The sequence below is a fragment of the Sphaeramia orbicularis genome, chromosome 12, assembly GCF_902148855.1.
Source record: "Sphaeramia orbicularis chromosome 12, fSphaOr1.1, whole genome shotgun sequence".
Lineage (NCBI taxonomy): Eukaryota > Metazoa > Chordata > Actinopteri > Kurtiformes > Apogonidae > Sphaeramia > Sphaeramia orbicularis.
Genome location: NC_043968.1, coordinates 31,930,645 through 31,953,164, shown reverse-complemented (window position 1 = coordinate 31,953,164; position 22,520 = coordinate 31,930,645). Strand labels below are relative to the sequence as shown.

The 22,520-nt window shown below is 37.8% G+C and overlaps 1 protein-coding gene across 4 annotated transcripts in view; it reads right to left on the bottom strand.

Annotated features, from left to right (window-relative positions):
- znf800b (zinc finger protein 800b) overlaps positions 1–22,520 on the bottom strand; it is a 32,272-nt gene that overhangs the window by 8,676 nt on the left and 1,076 nt on the right. For 3 of the 4 annotated variants that reach the window (XM_030150525.1, XM_030150526.1, XM_030150527.1), the window contains exons 2-5: positions 8,563–8,672; positions 5,764–6,091; positions 1,491–1,586; positions 102–245 (exon numbers count right to left, since the gene is read on the bottom strand). In XM_030150525.1, the coding sequence (XP_030006385.1) occupies positions 102–245; positions 1,491–1,586; positions 5,764–6,091; positions 8,563–8,619 (625 nt within the window). In that variant the 5' untranslated portion in view covers positions 8,620–8,672. The remainder of the gene's footprint in view (positions 1–101; positions 246–1,490; positions 1,587–5,763; positions 6,092–8,562; positions 8,673–22,520) is intronic. The other variant, XM_030150528.1, reaches the window with a different exon arrangement.

Sequence of the window (22,520 nt, the reverse complement as noted above, 5' to 3'; positions counted from 1 at the left end):
CTACATGGCGTTCAATTTAATTTTATAATCTCCGATGGATATTTGTGGCACGATTCTTTTATGTGTGTATAAATATTTGTGTCTGATGCGGTGAAACTGACCGTCTGATTCAGGCAGGCGAGATAAGCAGTAGTACTCTTTATGTGTGATGAGGTTGGGAAGGCCTCTGAACAGACTGCGGCAGAGTTTACATTCGAAGATGGTGTCCACCTCCTTTAGCAGCATATGCTTCAGCTGGCTGGTGCCTGTGAGTCCAAGAACAGCAGTGAGTACATTCACTGATAACCGGTTGAACAAAGCACATTATAAAAACTACAATTTGTTTTACATGTAAAAGTCTGAGTGATAATATCTTGCTAAAAATTTTAAATTACTTTGTAATGTACATAATTTCACATATGCTTGTAATGTACCATCAGACAAGACAAAGAGGGTAAGGAGAGTTTATAAGTAAAAAGAAGACATACTTAATTGCTTCCTGTGAAAAAAACCTCTGGGGTATTTTTTTTTTTTTTTTACCTCATTCTATTATAAATCTTTCTTGAAATTGTAGGTGTTTTTGGAATAGGTACTGCTTTTGCATCATTGCTATTATTTACATTTTTACCCTTGTCAAATATGACTCAATCTCAGTTTTGTATGTATGGAACTACTCAGTTATGTGACTCATTTGTACACCACAGGACCTACTGAGTCTGTTGTAATAATCTGTTAAATGTTTAATTCACATGTACCTCATGTGTTTGCACACACATGCCTTAATGCAAAACTATTATGGTGCCTCACACAGATGTTATTATTTACACAACTTTGTCACAACCACAACAATTTCTCTCTCACTTTAATAAACACAAAGCATTATGTTCTGTCCCCATTTTCTTTCCTTTTTTTAGAATCATCCTTTGCCAGTAGCTGGGTTTAGATGTACTGATTGTATATTTTGTCATGGACAGAAGAGAGGATAATTGAAATGACCCACATCATCACAGTCCTGCATAGAAGTCAAACAAATCTGTGAAAGTCTCAACCCTCAGCAAGCTGTGTTGACATGCACAACTGACCCATGTTGTAATGCGGTAAACTGGAGAAAAAGATGCCTTTGTGAAAGATGTGTTACATGCTTCTCTCTGTCGCACAAAAACCAACTACACTTCGCTCTGAACTGTTCTCCTCAGCCTTTTTATCAGAAGTGTAATAATGGTTTGGCTGCGTTAAGCTACTGTTTCTGCACACCTAAAACCTTCATTATATTTACTACTGCATTGAAGCTTTTGCTAAGACCAAAAATAAACTCTTTTAATCAGATCTAAATCTAGACAGTTCTCTACACTTCTGTTGGTGGCTCAGTTTGAAATATGCAAGTGAGCAGATAAAGAAAAGATGCCGCCTCCACAGAACAATGCAAACAGTCGAATCCTGAAATGCAAACAAAGAAACCAAGTGTATGGAAGATGAAATAAAAAGATTAATGAAGGAAAAGCTGGACTAACCTGATCGGAAGCATTCGATTATTTGCTGAATCCCGGACTTTGAGGTCTGCAGAGGCTGCTGAAGCAGAGGTGGATCACCAGGCTCCACACAATAACCTACAGGGAAAAAAAAAATTGGGTTTTTTTGTTAAAATGAACATATTATAACATCAAATTATTACAGTCTTTGACAAATGCACCATCGCCTTGTAATTCTGGGGATCTGTAAGACAGAGAGTAAGGCTGCATGATTAATCAACTTTAAATCGGAATCAGATTATTTAATTAGGAGGGTAATCATTAAATCGAACTTCGTCTTTCTCGTGTCGCCGGGCCGTGCACCTGCGGGCTACCGTAGGCTCCTCCTCCTAACTGTGAGAGCCGTCTCCACAGTCTTTGGTCTCCACACACCAGTACAAAAATGGCATTTGCCAAGGAAAGTGAGACGTTAATGGCTGTAACTAGCAAGAGCAAGTCGGTTATGTGGAATTGGTACGGCTTCGAAGTTTCCGATGAAGACCAAACCATTCCTCACTGCAAACTCTGCCTGAAGGAGGTATCAGTCAAAGACAGCAGCACAACCAACTTATTTCAGCACCTCAAACATCATCACATGCCAGAGTGGGAGCAGTGCATTGCATTACAGCAGGGGTGTCAAACTCCAGTCCTCGAGGGCCGGTGTCCTGCATGTTTTGGATGTTTCCCTCTTCCATCACACCTGGAAGCCATTACATCATTATCAGGCTTCTGCAGAGCTTGATGATGAGCTGATCATTAATTGAACCAGGTGTGCTGGAAGAGGGAAACATCTCAAACAGGGGTGCCCAATCCTGGTCCTCGAGAGCTACTATCCTGCATGTTTTAGATGTATCCCTCTTCCAACACACCTGATTCAAATGATCAGCCTATCATCAAGCTCTGCAGAAGCCTGGTAATGACCGTCAGGTGTGCTGAGAGAGGGAAACATCTAAAACATGAAGGATAGTAGATCTCGAGGGCCAGGATCGGGCACCCCTGATCTAAAACATGCGGGACACCGGCCCCTGAGGACTGGAGTTTGACACCAGTGCATTACAGGCTGTATACGAAAACGGCATGCCAACATGCCGACTTCTGTTGTCTTTTGTAGTTTTACCCAAAAACCAAAATAAAAAAAAAAAAAGGGGGATTTTATTTTTGGCCAAAATCGCGCAGCCCTAACAGAGAGTATACTAGGGTGTGCTTACAAGGTACACGCAATCTGAGTCAGATAATCAGGCCTAGAGTTGAGAGCCATCATACCTCATGCCAGTTTTTATTTGTGCAGAGAACACTTGACCTTAGACACACCAGCGGTCTGAAATAACACATACACCTGGATGTCTACAAGAAAACATGCAAACACCAGTCTATTCCACATTTGAAAATACTTTAATATGTAAACATATGGAATGAAGACGTTCAAATGTGAATGAAACCCTAGTTTTAGTATTAGACCTGTCAGGGATGCTTGTCTACAGGCTTTGAGAACTTGTGTTAATACAGGGATGCTGATGCCACTCTGACATTTTCTGCTTCATCTAAAAATTGTCAGAAGCATTTTGGTGCAGCCTGGGTGTCACATCAAGAGGAAATTGTACTCAGACTTGTTGTGCATTAGAAAAAAAAATGTTTTCTGTGACTCAACCCTGATCACCTGTGAGTGCACTGTCATCCTGAAAACAACAAATAAAACTGTGAGGGGGTTCTTGTTTTCATTTACTGACCTGTTCTTAGTATATATACATGAGGGCAACAGCACTTAACTGTTCGACAATAACTTATTCTACTCAACAAGAGCAGTAGGTATATGTGGAAAAATAAAATATGTGTAAGTCAGCCTGGGTAACATGGCTAAAAATGTTATAATAAAATTTCATCTCAGTCAGTGTCATTGCACATCACAATAAAACACACACACAAAAAGGTATATTAGATCTTTTCATGTTAAAGGCTAGACTGAAAGAAATTTTAATTATAAAAAGACTGCTCACCATATTTTGATGTTGAATATTTTTGAGTAAAATTAAGTACAAAACCAAAATACTGAAACATTTTGTTAGTGTTTTACCTGTGAAAATAAAGCAAAAAGAAAAAAAAGTCAATTTCAATAATGATCTTTATAAATGAATTCCGTTGGCCAGCCCTATGTATTAGTTATACATGTGCAATATGCAGAAGTTAAATCAGAAGTATTTATTTTAACATTAATATCCCAGTGAGATTCATTTAATAAGCAAAAGTTGATGTGTTTTCTTAAAAAACACACAAACAGAGCCCATTTCTTTAGTATTATTGAAACACAAAGAGTCTAAGGGCTGTTTTTTTTTTACTTATTGATCTCTTTGCCCTACAAATTTGGTTTTAGTTTATATAAAACACTGACAATAAACCAGCAGGAGTGTGACTCTGGTTCCTGCATTATTGATGAAATGACTGTTGAGCTGTGGCCCACAAAAGAGAAATCTACTGAGATTGTGTGAGGATAAGTGCCCACACAACCAGAATTCATGCATTTTCAGATGTTTATTTCCTTTCACGCAGATACAATCTTAACATTTCACAGAGACAGGTAGACATAAATAGATTGCAAACCAATTACACTATGCCACTAGCAATGCTTATAGTACTTCATTCCCGCATTATATTGAGATTAGAGAAGCAGACAGGAAGAACGTGAATGCAAACAAATATGAATACAACAACATATAAAACAGTGTCAAGTGTCCAGCTGTGATTAATATCCACAGCTTCTTCTGTTCTGCCAAGCATGCACTTCAATTACAGTACATAAATTAGCTAAGATTCACTGTTCAGTCAGAAGATGATGCTGAAATGCGTTACATTATGGCAAATCATATTTAGCAACCACACTTGAGTTTAGATCTGTTGTTTTACAAATAAGACTAGAAACATAGATCCTGCATATATACACTTAAACACACACATTCAAATTGATAAAGTATGATAATCAGTGCATAGTGTGTTTATGTGGGGTAGGTACGTGAGACAGACAGAAGGAAATAAGACACAATGACCACCAGACAGATGGACACACCCAGAGAGCCATGGACAGAAAGGAAACTAAAAATGTGAATGACAACTGTGTGAGAGGTTTTGACACATAGAGAGGGATGCAGATTATGTATTAATGTGTGACAGGGTGGGTTTTCCTCCTCCCCATCCCCCTACAACTTTCCTAGGCAAACTGCTATAATCCCAGCGGGGCAGGTCACAACCCCCGACCTCCACACCCCTTCAGAGAGACGGTCCAAGATCGACCAATCAGAAACGCCAGTTACCAAAAAAAGCTTCCTTTTACTCTGAGCAATGTAACTCTTTTTTTTTTACAGCTTCAAAATGCTAAATCAAACATAGAAACTGTCTTTTCTTCTGCAAAGGTGAGAAAGGAAAAGGAGCAGAGATAATGAGGGACTATTTAGTTTGTAATTCCTCAAAACAGCAGTTATATTAAAGCTAGTAAAATAGATTAAGTTGTATGAATTGTTGACACTGTAGACTAGCTGGAGGTACACACTAGTCACTTTTCCATCAGACATCTGTGCAAAACTTTACCAATATTTACTAAACGTTGAAAAAACAGAAGTGCACAATGTCGAATTTTCCATTAAATCACAAATGCAATGATTTGTTTATTTATTATTGCGTGATGACATGAGAAGTCATTCCATAAACATGGCGACGAACGTAAATATGTTGATTTACAGACATACTCATTATTATTACTAATTACCCCTCTGTCCCATCCTAACTTAAAAAAAATTATTCAGTTTCCTGGTGTGTCCACACATCCCGCGCCATGTTTCTTTTAAAACTCTTCTTCCCTTGTTGTAACGTCCGTCAACGTCCATTTTTTTTTTTTAATTCACAGGACTCTAGTTAAGGAAAAAGGTCTTTCCGTTGCAGTTTTGCATGATATACCGTTTGCGGTATCCCTGAAAAACCACCTCTCGGCAGTGCAAAAACTTTTTGGGCAAAATTGTCATTTTTCCAGTAGGTAAAATTTTATGCACAAGTTATATATTTGTATATATATTTGAGGGTCAATGGAAAAGCGACTACTGTTGTCATCAATACACACACCAGAATTCTTTATGCTTGCATTCTATCTGTAAGAACACCAATTCTATTTTATTCAAAGAAAATTACTACATTTCTTTCTCCCGTGTTACCCAGGGGGTTGGCAGATATTTTTAGCCTGTAGGTAGAAGAATGACAGCACCAAAAGCTGTTGGGAAAGAAAATGAATACCCACCTGTATTGTGCCCTTTGCTTCTAGCGCTGGACTGCAGAAGCTGATCCTCCGTCTGGCAGCTCTGGTCCCTAGTCTCAGCGGCTATGTTTCTGTGAGTCCCAGGTTCAGGCAGTAAAGGGGGAATGGGCCTCCATAGAGACCTGATATGAGACTGGTGCTGGTAGGCAGGATCTTCCCTATCCTGGATGTCCATTGCTGTGTCATTTTCATCACAGTTCTCTGATAGAGTCTGAAGTAGGGCTTGACCAGTGGACAGGTCTTGGGGCTGTACCCTTGGTGAATGCTGCGTGTCCAATTGGCCTTCTTCCATCTCTGTCTGACCACCACTCTGTGAGATCAAAGACAGTAAATTGTGAAAAAAAAAAAGTTAGAAGATCCAGATAACTAAAGCTATTATGTGTATGACATTTTTAGAGGTTTATAGTTGATTACAAACTATTAAAAATAATACAGTTTAGTTTTTAGCTCAGTCATTTCATCATTCTTGGGTCAATTAAGTGGTGAGCAGTTGTGGCGGTATGTACTGCAAATTATACACACTGCACACATTTTAAAATATGCTGTAGTGTTTGTATGCACGTGTCACTGTCATGTCTCCTGAGCATCCGTAGGTTTTACGGAGGACATTAACCTTGTTCCACAGTCATCCTTCAGCATAAGTGACTCTACACCAGCCCCTCCATGTGCACATTAATCGCATGTGTGACTATGTCTCTTTGACCAGGCCTCCTTTCTTCCAAAGTCCCCGATCCTTTCTTCTCTCTCAACCACCAATTTATCCTAATCTTCTGTCCCTGTATGTCTCTCTCACTCTTTGTGTCCCCACTGCCCTTGAAGAGGGATAAATGACTCCACTATTCAGGCACATCACCACGGGACAAGTGGCCCACTTGGACACGTATCACCTCCATACACACACATACACACACACACACACACACACACACACACACACACACATTTATTTCACCAGCCCAGTGAAGACACTCATTGACAGATTTCATTTGTAAACCTTTTACCCCAACCTTAACAATCACAAGTGAATCCCTAACCTTACACCCAAAGCCCTCAGAAGGTGGACTCTACCTGTGGGCACCTCAAACCCCCCACCACCACCACCACCAGTAGTCACTATGGATCAGTGTGCATTCAGGTCAAACTTCCCACCAGGACAAAATAACATGGAACCTGTACATGCATACTTAATAATATGCAATCCAATGTATGTATGTTCAGTGGAATCGCTATACACGTACGTATTACCAGCACATGGGACAGCTTTATCTAAAATGGTGGGTCATACATACCCTGTAGCAAAGAGCGAGGAAATGGGAAAACTAAAAATAAAAAGGAATTTATTCATGACAGACCCAGACACATACACAAAAAGAAAAGTCGGCGGGCACTACCATTCAGCTTAGCACATAAATTTTCCAGTCATTCAAACAATCAGCTATTCCAAAAATATTTTTGTACGCCATTTAGCAACAGGGGGCACAAGGTGGACTGATTGGAGTATGTGAAAAAGCTGTGAATCACTTAGAGCAACAAGGTGAATGAGCTAAACACTAAATTAAAACAGGTGGATGATATTACAAATTATTTAACATAATTTACTGTTTCTACATTTCTACAGACTGGTATAGCTGAGTACGATCTACTTTTTTATTTATTTATTTATTTATTTTTCATTAAGTGATGCAATACATAAAAAAACATATGAAAGACATGACAACAAATAAGACAAAACAAAAACACATACTAACTACATATTCATCATTATACATTGGTGTGTGTGCATGTGTGTGAGGGAAAAAAAAAATGAAAGAAAAGACAAAGAAATTGGTAACAACAACAAATGATAATTAACAAAAAAAGAGAAGAAAAAGGGAAAAAAATCAATAGTAATAACAATAGTGATGATATTAACAAAAATCATACTGATGTAGATTTTATTCATATACTACTTTGACATTAACCTCCTAAGACCCAGCTATGGGTTTTCTGTCCATGTTTGTGGGCAAGAGTTTCATAGCTTCATACAAAAAACAAACAAACAACAAAAAAAAAAACACTGTCCATTACAAAGGACATTCCATAAAAATGTTAAAAAATTTATCTGAAAAAAGTGTTGCATCATGATGTTTCCAAAATTGGCAATTATTTAATTAAAAAAAAAGCAAAACTCGTAATTTCCTGGGTCTCAGGAGGTTAAAGTATAAAGAATAACTTGCCAAAAAAAAGGTTTATCTCCTAGAATATCAGTATGGGATATACTTATTTAGTGTAGAGCTAAACCTTTGTTAAATAGCTTTCATTTTATTGTCATGTGTCAACCACATATATATATATATATATATATATATATATATATATATATATATATATATATATACACACACATACATATACATATATATATATATATATATATATATATATATATATATATATATACATATATACATATATACACACACACACACACACACACATATATATATATATATATATATATATATATATATATATATATATATATATATATATATATATATATGTGTGTGTTTTTAAGACATGCTCTCAGTTTACTCCAGGTGTTAGACCAGGCCAAAATGACCCTATGCTGATGTGAAAATTGTCTGATAAAGTGAGATAAAAATAAATGGTGATCTAATAAAGTCTAAAGTGGGATAAATACTAGTCAGCTTAGCATCAAGTAAGAGGCTCACAACCAGAGACAAAAGTAAAGAAGTTAAACTGGACATCCAGACTTTGTTGTGTTATGATGTTCAGTACCTGTCTGCGGGGACAGAGAGAGCTCTTCCTCCCACTTGACTTCTGGGCCTTCACCATGCTGCCAAGCCTGGCCTGCTGCAGCACACGTTCACTACCAGCACACCTGTAACCTGCAACAACACCCCACGTAAGCCAAGGACTACACTGAATGAAGCATCACTGGACTCGACTGGATACATTTAAAACATCTGCACTACAGCTGAACACATTCAAAGCCTACCTGCTGCATTAGTGACACACAAACATTTAAGCAGAAAAGGAAAATGTAGTGATTACGATGTGTAGCAACAGAAAACTACCCACGTTCTGCTATTCTGAACTTTTAAAAGCAATGCAAACATTATGACATGTATTTTCAAGAACAATGAAAGCATTTTACGCAGCAGGAATGGAATAAAAAAAATCAAAAAAACTAAAGTAACTACAGTAATTTAACAGGATTACCACTGCAAATCATGAGTGTCCTGGCAAGCTGATTATCAAATTTATGTATTGCTTATTGCTAGAATTTTTAGTTTAATACAGTAGTACACTGGGACTCCAACAAAGGCAATAACATGACTTTACATTTAAAAAAAAACATACAAAGAACAATATAATTCTATCTCTGGTCACAACATGAACGCCCAGAACACAATTCTGTCCCATCATTTACATTAAAGCATATACGACCCACAACAGCTTTCAGACATAATGGCTTCATGTCTTAACTGGCTGCTGAGTATTTAGCAAACAGAAGGCAACACACAGAAATTAATATTTGTACATGACAGTAATGGTTTTAATGCACATTTCCCACAACATTAATTTGGCTGTTATTCAAATTATTGGTGTGGAGAAAAAAAACTCACGTTATTAGCCCCATTACTGTGTTAAGAACACTGTGAGCATTTAAAGTCAACGTGCTTCTTTCCTCACACTGTAACATCTAGATACTATTCTATGTGGATCTGCACAAAAAAATTATTTTTATTAAGAGGTTTGGTGCAAATTGCACTGTTGTAGATAACATATACAGGCTGCTACAAAAAACTGGGATCTAAAATTAATGCTTATACACCTCCTTTTCATAAAGATGTTGAAAAGATAAAAAGGACAAAGCAGTGTGTGTGAGAATGAATATTTTTACTACTTAGTTTGCTTTTTTCCAGCCAATTAAACTGGAAACTTTGTGCAAAGGGATACTGCTTTAAAAGAAGGAGGAATGTCTCAATTTTAACAGAACAATACATTCTTGCTAACAGAAGCTTTAAAAAGAAAAGAAAAACAAATCATGCTACATACACAAATGGGAACACATGACAACTGAGAAACCAACAACTGAACCAACCTAACAGACGAGGATGCTTCCATACACACGTACATGGCAAGGTGTAATAGACAAATGACACTCAGTCACACTCAGTGTCATGTAGAAATGCAATGAACAGGCCCTGTTGATTCTCAAATTGGATCAAGATGGCATGAAGAAAACATCAAAATGACTTTTATTGGACCAGTCTACATTTGGGTCTTTGGAAAAGACACCAGTAAATAGGGATGGAAACTGTAGTGAAGGGTGCATATTTGAGAAAAGCAATGCTTGTGTATTAGTGTGATATGTAAGGAAATATAGACGGGCTCTTCCTCAGGTGACTGAGAATGTCAATGAAGGACATGATTAGACTCTGTCAGCAAGAACAGTCTGCTGACAGGTTTATACAGAGGGATATTATTGTAGAGTTGCAGTGCATAAACTCCACATTACAAAGATGGATTCACATTTGAGAGTTTACGGTGCAAGGACCTGTCATACTGATCTGTAGAGATGTGGAAAAAAAGAGAGGTGGTAAGATGAGTCATCCTTCCCCATATTCTTGACAAGTGGGCGAGTGCATATGTGGCATACACCAAGAGAACAGCGTAAATGCTGGACCTTGGAACCCCTCACTGTGGGAGGCGATCTAGTGGCTGTGACGCCACAGAGGTATTTCGTGGGCATGTTTGGGGTCACCCTGTCTGCTGAGAGGGTTAGGGTTAGGAGGTGGAAATCTACAAATCAATTCACAACAGTTATTCTGTTTATTTTTTTTCAGGATGACAATTCAGCCTCGCTGAATGGTTTGATTAGTATGAAAATGATGTCAATCATATGCTGTGGTCTTCACTGCCACTAAATCTCAGCACAGCTGAACACTTCAATCTCAGAGGTGTTCATGTATAAAGCAGATTTCACAGATTTGTAGAGTCAGTACCAATGAACGATGGAGGTTTCCTGGAGGCACAACACCTAAGACGCTTCATATCTTAATGTTTGTTTTCTTCTCTGATAATTTGTCCCCTGTCTGTATGTAAAAGCTATTATTTAGCAAACATCTTCATCTGGTGCTGCCCTCTAGTGGTAGTCTGTGTTTAAACAGGTGGGTCTGTGGACCTGACACCACACCTGCTCTTACATACACAGAACACACAATAATATCCTTTAGCAATTTGGAAACAACTCATCCAGGCTGTACCCCAATTTCATCCATAAGCAGCTGGAATAAGCTCCAACAACCCCCACAACCCCAGTGAGGATAAAGCGGGTTCAGAAGATAAATAAATGAATGAATGAATCTGGGAACGACATAGTACTAGTAGTGTTCCAGACTCATGGGCATTTCATTCGAGCAGATAACTGAATAGAATATGATAAATAACGTTGTGTAAATTAAATTAAAACACTTCTCTTGAATTTAAACCTTCAACGGAAGGTAAGGATGTCAGATGCTTAAATAATACAGCTGATGTGAAATGCAAAAGGACATGCCCTCATGTGTAGGTTTGTAGTTTCACTGAAACCTCAGCAGAGGGAGACAGAGCTTTGGTTTATAGTGTCAGACTTCTTTCAAAAGTTTTGATGCCGGGTGTCATCACCTAAACAAAGACATAGAGTGGAAATCTGCACAACATTTGACCACTGAGGGGCTGTCCCAGTGCAAGAGAGACCAAACACTGGCCATAATGTCACAACAGTTATAAGCAGACAAAAGATGATTACATCTCAAGACAAGAATTTCCATGTATCTGACAAGAAACCACTGTGTGCACCAAATGACAAAGGGACAGATTGGTCTAGTACACAGGTGTCAAACATACAGCCTGTGGGCCAAAACCAGCCCACCAAAGGTTCAAATCTGGACTGCAGGATGAAATTGTGCAAAAAGTGACACTGAAGATATTAACAGTCAAGTGTGTCAAATTCATTTTAGTTCCAAATTCCAACAATATTATGTCTGTTACTAAATGTTTTGAGCCTTTGTAGATCCACTGTGATCTACATATAATGCACATAGGGATGTAACGATTACTGGTATAATGATAAACTGTGGTAAAATTGCCAACAGTTAGTATTACTGTTTAAATTCTAATTATCATGATAACCATGTTTGATTGCCGCATTTTTCCAGAGAAAACGCCTATGTAAAAATCTGCTTTTATGTCAAATATTTGAGTATAGTTTTAATTTATGACCATTTTAATTTTCTATACCTAATATTTGGACTTTTAAAGTCTTTGAAAAGGTTCGTTAAGCATCTGTGTGTTATTTATGCATTAAATTATATACATTTTTCAAATCAGATTGTATATTTATTGTGCGTTGTTTGGCCTTTTATTTTGATATAGTAGGTCAAAGTGAAAAAATAATAGGCAGATGAGATAGATGTAGTTGTGCTGAAAAATAAAAATACCAAACATGGGTATAGTAAACATTTGTTTATATAGTATATAAAGGCAAAATCAAAAGTACTGAAAAATGGCCAAAATAAGATCAGACCACTAAGGGTTAATACTTGAATGTTTCTGCCAACAGAAAGTGCATTGTGCCAATTATTTTATTTGGGTTTTTTTGTTGTTTTTGTTTTTTTTACAACTTGGTTTAATTATTTCAGTGTGTGTATATAAGTACTTTTTAAACATTTTGAGCACAATTTCAACAAAACCGCGATAATAATGATAACCGTGATAGTTTTGGTCACAATAACAGTGATATGAAATTTTCATATTGTTACATCCCTAAATGCACATGTATAAATGATAAGTTAAGGAATAATATTAAAATTGCACCGGTTATTTAGGTTTTTCACATTTTTGTGAAAGGGTAGTTTGTAAATGTAAAAACTTTCAGAATTTAATTTAACTTTTTTGCACTTAAACATAGAGAAAAAAAATGGAGTTCTCATTGTTTATAGGTTATCATGCTATTATTTTACTAGTCCGGCCCACTTCAGATCAAATTGGGCTGTATATTGGCCCCTGAACTCAAATGAGTTTGACACCCCAGGTATAATAGATTGAAAAAGGAAATTGGATCTTTTGCAGTGTGACAGCTGTATAAATGATCTTATCACAGAAATCTGAACACTGAGGTATTCCTCAAATTACAGTGTCTCCATAGGGTAACCCTGCATATACATTTTTATAAACATTTCAATTCATATTTACATTAAATACATTTGTCAGCCCGTTGTTTTAGGGAAGGCAATGACCATATTAATAACAATGCAGTAGAAGTAGAAAAGACAGACAGAAGAATATAACTGGAGTTGAGCCTCAGTGAAAATGGTGTCGATAAACGAACATCAGTCACTGAGAAATGAATACCAGTCCACTGTGTGGGACAGAAACATTGCTTTGATCTGGTGTTATTCTGCCTATATACTACACAGACTTCAGCAGGAGCTTTTATTCTGATGCACAGAGCCCCACACCCATATGTAAAGTGAAAAATAGGACAGATTCTACAGGTGCTAAATGATTTGGCTACTTCATCCTTGCACAGTTTCTAAGCTGTGTTGAAATTTAGCAGTAATTAGGGGGAAATTAATTTCTAAAAGTACTATTAGATTTTCTTAAATCATGTTTTAAGGAAAATTAAGGACAATTATAAATGTATGCTGTACCTAAAAGGTTCTATTTTTAATCAAGAGAGAAAATTAACAAAGGAAATTAGGAATAATGTGAGAGTCTATGGTTGTTCGTGTTTGTATGTAAGCCCTGTGATGAACCGGTGACATGTCCAGGGTGTACCTTGCCTTCACCCACAGGTAGCTTGGATAGGCTCTGACACCACCCCGACCCTCATGAAAACTAATCAGTTCAGAAAATGGATGGATGAATGGAAATTAGGACTTTGACCACCAAGACTGACTACAACTACTGAAGTCTTATTAATGTTCATAAAAGATTGCAAAATTATTGTAGTTGGTGTAGCACTCAGAACAGGCAACGGGGGCATCCGTCTGTTGTCTGCATGTTCTTTTGTTATTGTTTTTGATTCCCTCTCTACCATCTGAACACATCAAACTGAGAGGTGAAGAGGCCTTAGCTGTGATTGTGAGACTGAGTAAAACTGACAGTCTATATGTGTTAGTCTGTTAGCTCTGTGGCCCCTGATGACCCGATAGGAGTGTTTCCCAGTATTTCATCTAATCCATGCTGGGACGCACCCCGCCACACTTTCATGCTAAATGCAAAAATGTATATGGATCAGTTATTTTGCTACTAACACTATTCTTGACCTGCCTCATGTGTTAAGGTATATTTATTACAAGACTTTAAACAAACAACCAGCCTGTCACACACACAAATACAGCTAGAGGGATTCTCTCGTTTCCATGGCAACAGACAGACACAGTTATGAAGTAGGTGACTTCTGTTCAGACTCAGGTAATGAGTGAAGTTGCTCTGGGCTCAAGGTGATTTTAGCATGGCTGACATCCCCTTTGTCCAATCATTACTCACCTCTTATTATTTGATGCCTTTAATGTTGATTTAAGAACTTTTTGGGGGCACATTTCACAGGGAATTCTAACAGACTAAATGCCAAAATTATCATAGTAATATCAAAAATAATCGTAATACAAATTGGAGCTGCAATAGCTGATTAAGGAAATCAGTCATCCAGAAAAAAAAATACATGTACAAGTATATTGATCAATTAGCCATGATGTTATTTTTCAAGCAAAATAAGGAATTCTCACAGAAATATTGAGATTTTGGATCGCTGGTTTGTGACAAACACAGACACCATCTTGTACACTTCAAGACTGCGAGGTTAATTTTTTAATAGAATAAACAAATAAATCACTAATGTAAACTAATGGCATATTGTATAATATATTGTATAATAATGAAAATAATCGTTAGTTGCAGCCCTTACCCTAACTCTAATGAAACCAATGATTACAGCTGTTTTAAGCATTTTACTAATAACTGTTTAAAATAAATGAGCAGAACAGCATAAGGGGCACTGAAAAAGATATGAGGTAAAAAAAAAAAAAAAAAAAAAAAAAAAAAAAAAAAAAAAATATATATATATATATATATATATATATATATATATATATATATATATATATATGACAGAACAATACTCATCACTACACAAACTGAAAAACATGTGTCAAATGATCAATAAAAAATTAATTTGCAAATGGCATTTCCATCCTCAGCACAGGATTTGATAAACTAATGATGCAGGTAGCACTGAACAACGGCTAATACTGCAGAGAAAATATGAACAGTTTGAATCTATTCAAAAAGAAAGGATGAAATCTCACAGAATGAAAGCATTTCAAGGAAACAACACTAAATAAGGCAATTCTGTGAACTGTTTAAGAATTGGAGCTGGAAAAGTTATTTTCTCCTCTGATATACACTATTAGCCTACAAGACTGAACAAACATGTACACAACAAACATGTAAACAACCATGTAACTGAACCTTCCCAATGCCTTCCACAAGACAGTAATTCCAATTTATAAATGCAAAGTTTCAACTTTTTTTCTCAACTCATCATTTTCAGCAACAGTTCGGCCTAGTGCTTGTTAGTCACCTGTTACAAATTACACCAACATACATTGTTCAAAATTCCGCAAATACACTTGATCATATCTGCTCTGAGGCCCACATCTTTCATATACAAATATAAGCTCCATCTTTGTTTATAATCCCCAGTGAATTGTGTACCAGCTAGCAATCAATTTATCAAAGCATTTCCCATTTGGGGATATCTCTTATTTAGATGACAAATCCTCACTTGCCCTTTCAGAGACAAAAATCATGTCAGAAGAGCAAAACCTGCTCTTCCATGATAGTGACGCCTCAGCTTCCTTAGCTGTCTACCATGAGGAAAAACATACCTCTCAATTTCCCTTATAAGAATGTGCACACTTTATGTTTATTCATGTAAAGGTATGCATGACTGTGTGGTTCTAAAGTCAACTGGAGTCTCCAGTGCTTTCCCATAAGGCTGTGCAGCAGTGGTCTGTCAAGGCTTCCTCCTAATGGAGTGACTCCATACTCACCGACATGATGTTGACTGCTGCCACACATATACAACTGATACAACCTGAGCACAGCAGAGCATGGAAATACAGCACTGTCTACTAACAGAGATAAGCACATTCTTCTGAACTTGTCTCTGGGCTATTTTCCTTTCATCAGCTTCTCACTCTAGTTAGATGAAAATTTGCTTAATTAAAAAAAGTATCTTCAATTATTTTCATCACTTTAGAAGTGCATGTTACAAATATGTTTTCATAAACAACTGCGACAGTGTGAGAAACTGCATTCAACCAACACTGATGCCATATGTCACATAGTGCTGCTGTTAAATGGACAGCCAGTTTTAGACCTTTATCTCATTAAGTCAAATTTATTTAATTGGAACACTTATTTTAACAATGCAGAGACATGGGCTATGTTAAGACGGCAGGTCTTAATGCACAATTTGGATTTTTTGGTGAGATACAATTTTTTTGTGTGCTCGTTCATATTACACATTAAATACAACTTCTATCGGTTTTGAGTATAAACTGAATGCGACCCTGAAGTGACCCGCATGTGAAAAAGAGGCCCTGACAGAATACGTGACCGTGCAGGCACACACTGTGTTTACAGAAGTAACACACCTGGGATGCAAAATTGTGACGTTTGTCACATTTCAATTATGTAAAGGTTGGATAAATGCGACCTGGCCGTTCAGACTGAAGTCGCACTGAAAAATATCAGATAAGTGTCGGATTTAGGACCACATATGAAGGTGGCCTGGGTCGGATTGGAAAAAAAATCAGATTTGTGCTGTTCAAATAGGGGTGGGCGATATATAGATAGACAGAGATATTTTTGCTATATCATGATTAAAAGAAAAAAAAAAATCACAATCTTGATTTTATCACAATTCTTTACAGTGATCTTTGAGGCTAATTTGCAAGTTTCTGAACAGTCCAACCAAACAATTTCCCTATGGTAAAACATAACCCTAAAAGAAAACAACAAAACAGACAATTTAGCCCAAAGAACCTTCCATAACATTTTTAATTTAGTTTGTGCAATTCTGCCAACATGTGCCAAGAACATAAACATACTAAAATGTAAACAACAACATTCTGATTAAGTGCACTCTTGCAACATAAAAACTAAACTGCACTTGGTTTCTGAAGTAGCTTTCAATAAGCATGAGAAGCAAAAAAATAAAAAATACAGAACAAAATATCAATGAAGAAATGCCTGTTTCAAATAATACAGAACGGGTGGATGGTAGCTCTGGTTTTTCAACTGGTAGCTAATCAGTGTATTGGGTGGTCTTGGATGGAGAAAGAAGCCCAAAATGAGAATAATAATAATCCAGGCACTCCAAAAAAGTATCAATGTGGAGCGTACTTGCTCCTCTTCTCATAGAACGCCTTTACTAAATGCTTGCGTTAAAGTTGTTTGCTTTTGTTTAACCTCATATGTCGCCTCTGGCTGCAGTGTGGCTGGTCTTCTAGTTCAGTTTGGCTCTCATACTGTTTGGGATGTACAGTGTGCGTACTGTGAGCGGCACGGACTCCATGCACACTGTCCACAGATGTTTGAGGTTTCATAGTCGAGTGTACCAATTTCACATTTAAAACAGGTCAATGTGCATGAACATCCACAGAGTCAACTACGCCTGATTGTGGGGGGCAAGTCTTAAGTTATGATAGATTTGCCCTGCCATATTAGATTTCACTTTCACTGTGCGTACTCATTGTACGGGTAACGTGTATAACCCCATATACTGTGCACCCCCCCCCCATGATCGCTCTGCTTTGTCGGACTGTTGATATGTTCTAATCCTTCGCAGTCTAATATTGTCATATTGCACACCCCTATGTTCAAACTGTCTTTAACAGATCAGATACAGGTCACATATAGGCAAAAAAAAAATCTGATTTGGGCCACATTTGCATGCAGTCTGAACATAGCAATAGTGACCTGCTTCAATACCTGAAATCAATTAAAAAAAATTCTTTCAAAATCACAAAAAGTATCTTGATGTGGTACCATTTATAAGTACTGACATTTTAACACTCGGGACAATCAATCAGGTGTCTCATCACTTCCAGGATTACAGATCACAGGTTTCTGACAAAAACTAATCACAGCTATGAGAGACAGGCTTCCTGACATTGACCAGCATGTGAATGACAATAGCTACAAAATGGTAAACTGGCCTATTTAACAAAAAGATAAGAGGAATGTGTTCAACAAACATTAGTTGGTCTTAAGCGCAGGACAGTTAGAGAAACTCTGCCACTGTAGTGTCAAGTCCTTCTCAACATGTCTCATTGCAATGAAGACATGAAAAAAAGTAAAAAAAAAAGTAAAAAAAAAAAAAAAAGCATACAGTATACATGCAAATAACAATATGTCAGAAAGTCCCCAGGACAATAATATTTATCTGACTGACACATATCCCTGTTGTAAAGTTTACATTAAGTTGCACTTGATTAACCACAATAGCGGTCATCAAATAAATATGGTAAAAACACACCTGGAGGCAGAATTGTTGGTACAAACACAACTGGATCTGGGTATAACTGCTATTTGATCTTCCAGGTATGAAAGGAATTCTGCTTAATTGTGAAATCCTGCAGGCACATTAAAGCAATGTAAAGAGAAGCAGTAGCAGTGTGTGGAGAAGGAACACAGCCCCAGATTTAAATAAATATATAGCCATGGGAAATGCATAATGGGCATTTTCAGGCCAGTTATTGAAGCGCAGTTTGTGAGCTTTAAAATCAAGCCCTTTAAATCATATGTAAACATAGAATTGAAGGATCATATGTGGTACTATGTCAACGGGAACATGAACTGTCACAGCAGAAAAACAAACCCAAATCCTATGAACTAAAAAAACAACTGAAGAAAACATCCCTTTGATAAGGGAAAGGTAATCTTATATCATGATCTATCTTGAAGAATCTGCCTCTTTCGAATGAATCATAACGATTGTGTACTCATACTTCATCCTGGTGCTATTTCTGAGCATCATATGATAACATCAAAATACTTTTCATGATATGGGTCCATGCTAAATCAACACTTCCATACAGTCCAGTATACAGCTTTTTCAAATGGAGTAATTTGCCCATTCAGAACAACTTTTTCCACCACAATAGGACACACATAAACAATCCAACTTCAGTAGCAGCATGGTAGCATTGGTATGGCAAACTAAAACTTACGATATGAAACCAGATACTGAGAGAGGCATTTCAGAAATAGGCAAAGCATGACCAAGATAGCAAATGCAGCAAAGAGATGACTAAAACTTTCACTTTTTATTCAGCCAAGTGCTTTCCCTAACCAAAACTATGAGTATAACTAGCATAAGCTTTTCACAAGCAGCGCATTCTAGACATCCTAATATTTAAATGATTGAAGTAAATGACAGCTCTCTTGTTGAACTAACATGACCAATTTTACTATTACAAACACCTCTTCAAAATCAGGGATTACAGTTCAAAGTTACTGCGTTTGCAAAAATTTCCACCCTACAGTTTAGAAAGACAGCAACATTTGTTGGAAGTCCAGAAGAAAAAAAGAGACAGTGTGGTTAACTCTTTGGCATCTGTTTTAAAAAAAAAAGCATGGACTCCTCCTTTCTTAGCACAGGAAAATATTTTTTCTAATTCAGAAAAAAATACAACATGATCACATCATCTAAATGGTGCAACTGGTTTTACAAATGAGAGAGATTCAATGATTGTAATGCTCTGATTGGTGTCTCCACCAATCAGTTTTGTCTAGAGGTGGAGGTGGGCAGGTCTAAATTCTTCATAAAGGATGAACTCTGCCAAAACCAGCAAAAGTAGTAAACTATCTCTAATTTAAAATTGTGTTTTAATCAAGCAAACAGTAGTCAATTAGCTGTTTCTAATCTGTACTCTACAAATCACTATCCAAACCACATATTCCGATAATGATTAAAACACTGTCTTATGATCTGTTTGGCAGGTCACCTGTAACAGACTGTCTGCAAATCTTTTGTAAGTGGTCAGAGCCTTGGATGGTGTGAACAGTGTGAGCTGGGCTCAACTTCACTCCTCATGCAAGACACCAGTTTAGGTTATACAGGTGTACTTACTTGCTACATTTTGGCCTTACTAAATCTGATTTACAAATTAAGCAAGTTGAGGTGGTTGTTCACTGTCTAACACTGATTTTTAGATGACTTTCAGTGAATGAGTGAGTTACTGACTTACTTAGTGATTCTATGAGTGGCAAGTGTAAAGATCCGTTGACTGACTTAACTTGCTCACTGGTCTGACAAGCTGACTCAGTGACTGAACAGGACATTACTATCATTAAAGTGACTGAATCATACAGTGACATCATTAAACCGTTGTGGTCAGCAGCTATGCGGGGTAAAGCCACTGACACCTGGGGAACTTTATCAGGGAGGAGAGGCAGGTGACCTTGGCTTCTGTTCTAATAAGGAATAACTAATCTCAGTTTGCTATAACCCCAAGTCCTAAGAGATAATGAAAGCCCAACTGAGGCAGTCAAAAGACATGAAGATCCCCTGAATGCAAATAATATATACTGAATATGAAGCAAGTAATGAGTATTGGAAATGCTGGTTTTAATGAGTATCAGCATTTTTTATTTGACATATGCAGGGGAACTTCAGGACAATTTATTTTTGTTCCTTATAACCCATTTTGTTATCTACACTGATGTCCTAGTTATCCATTCATATTCTTGCTGAAGGTTACAATGGCCATATCTATTGCATTAAGCCATCCGTGTAGTCATATTGTTTTAAAAGGATGTATAGTCTAATTTCACATGACACCATCACTTTACTACACATGTGCAGTGCAACAAATACTTGCCCTAGACTTTCACTAACAAAGGGTCTGTGTGCAATATAGGACAAACTTTGATTCAACCTATCACTTGTTAAAATATCCACCACATGCAGGTTCAAAGTTGCACCAAGCTGTGCAGTAATTTGTGAAACTTAAATTATCTCAGATAAAAATAGTCAGTAGCAGCAGGGTTGCCTGACTCAGGCCTTTAGGGGATTGGAGAACATGTTTTAAGATGCAGGTACAAATGTATTTACCTTGATATGTTTGACACTGTTCCTGTAACAGAAGCTGTAATACTACCTGTGTCTATTAGGAGCCTGTTTAACAGCACAGAAGGAGTACTTCTACTGGAAAGTAGAGTATGTTCATGAGTACAGTCTAAGTTTAGCGCGTTTATATGATATAATAGCTTCAGACAAGACTGAATTATAGGTCAAAATATGGCACAAATCTAAATTTCAGTTATAAAATACGTTTCGTCACGTTAGGTCCTCTAGGAGACTAAATCTTACTTTCGGATTTCAGTGCACCATACCTACTAAATAATATCAATAAAGTGTTAAGTGCATATGCGTGTCATCCGATAAGTACCTAAATATAAATTCCATCTTTTCCAACACCCTGTGCCTATAAATCATTTCACTTCTCACTGATTCCGCACTTGCTCGTTTGAGAATTGTCGGACTTTTGCCCTGTGAACAAGTTCTCTTGGCTCCGGTGGATGAAACCATGCGCAGCGCCCAAAAGCGCAACAGCAACAAATAAAACGTGGATAAACGCCCTGTTCGTCTCCAAACCAGAAACGCGTGGCGCGCTGTGGATGTGACAAAAACGACGCGAGTGTGTGATTCATTTCTCCTTCCATGTTCCCTCCGCTGCTAATAACGCGTTTGCAGTCACATAATCACGGTGCGGAGACGTTTATCCACACATGAGCGACTCCACAATAGCCACATGCACCGAGCACCATGAGGGGAGGACCGGACGGATGTACAACTCTCCGCTGGCCTGTCGAGCCCTAAAGCTGGCTTAACCAGTATGTGTACGCATCCACTTACGCATCCCAGGCAAGGCGATGGAAACCCAACTATCCGAAATAAACTGCGAGATCTTCCGTGTTGATACCAAATCCTCAGTCGAAGCAGTGGAGAGTGGAGGCGCACGGCGATTGTTGCCGCCCGGGTCCGTGTCTATTGGTTCCCTTTCAGCTGGGGCAGCGTCAGCACACACACACAGTCTCCATTTGCAACTCCATCGCCCCCCATGGGCGTGCGAGGCCGCGGGCTGTGACGCAAATGGCACTGGGTGATTTGCAAATGACATATCTTCCTAATTCAGTGTCATCGCCACTGGGACTGTTCCAATTCATAGACATTACACCTAGAAATATCAATCCGATGGTGGGTGACGAGTAAATAAAGGCGGATGAGCAGTTCGCTCAACGGGGATGCGGTTGCATAACTCAGGAAACTTAATAAAAATGTGCACGGAGCCAGCGATGTGCAGCTTCCATAGTTGATGTTTTGTGGATGTTTCGATTTGATCGTGATGGCCTGTATCAAAACACCAAGCGCACGATCAGTCTGTGAGTTTTGGTCACAGGAGGAACCCAGCAGAGCGTATACATGGGAAAGCGAGTGGCCTCGCTATGGTGGATGTGTGGTGGCCAGTGCTAGGACGCATGCACGTAGCTGACGGGGAAAGACAGGACAGCCGGAGTGGGACTTAGGACCGCATTCACAGGCCATAAAGGGCCCGCATGAATACTATTGTGCTCTTTTATCCAAGAGTCCCCAACTATTTACAAAAGGT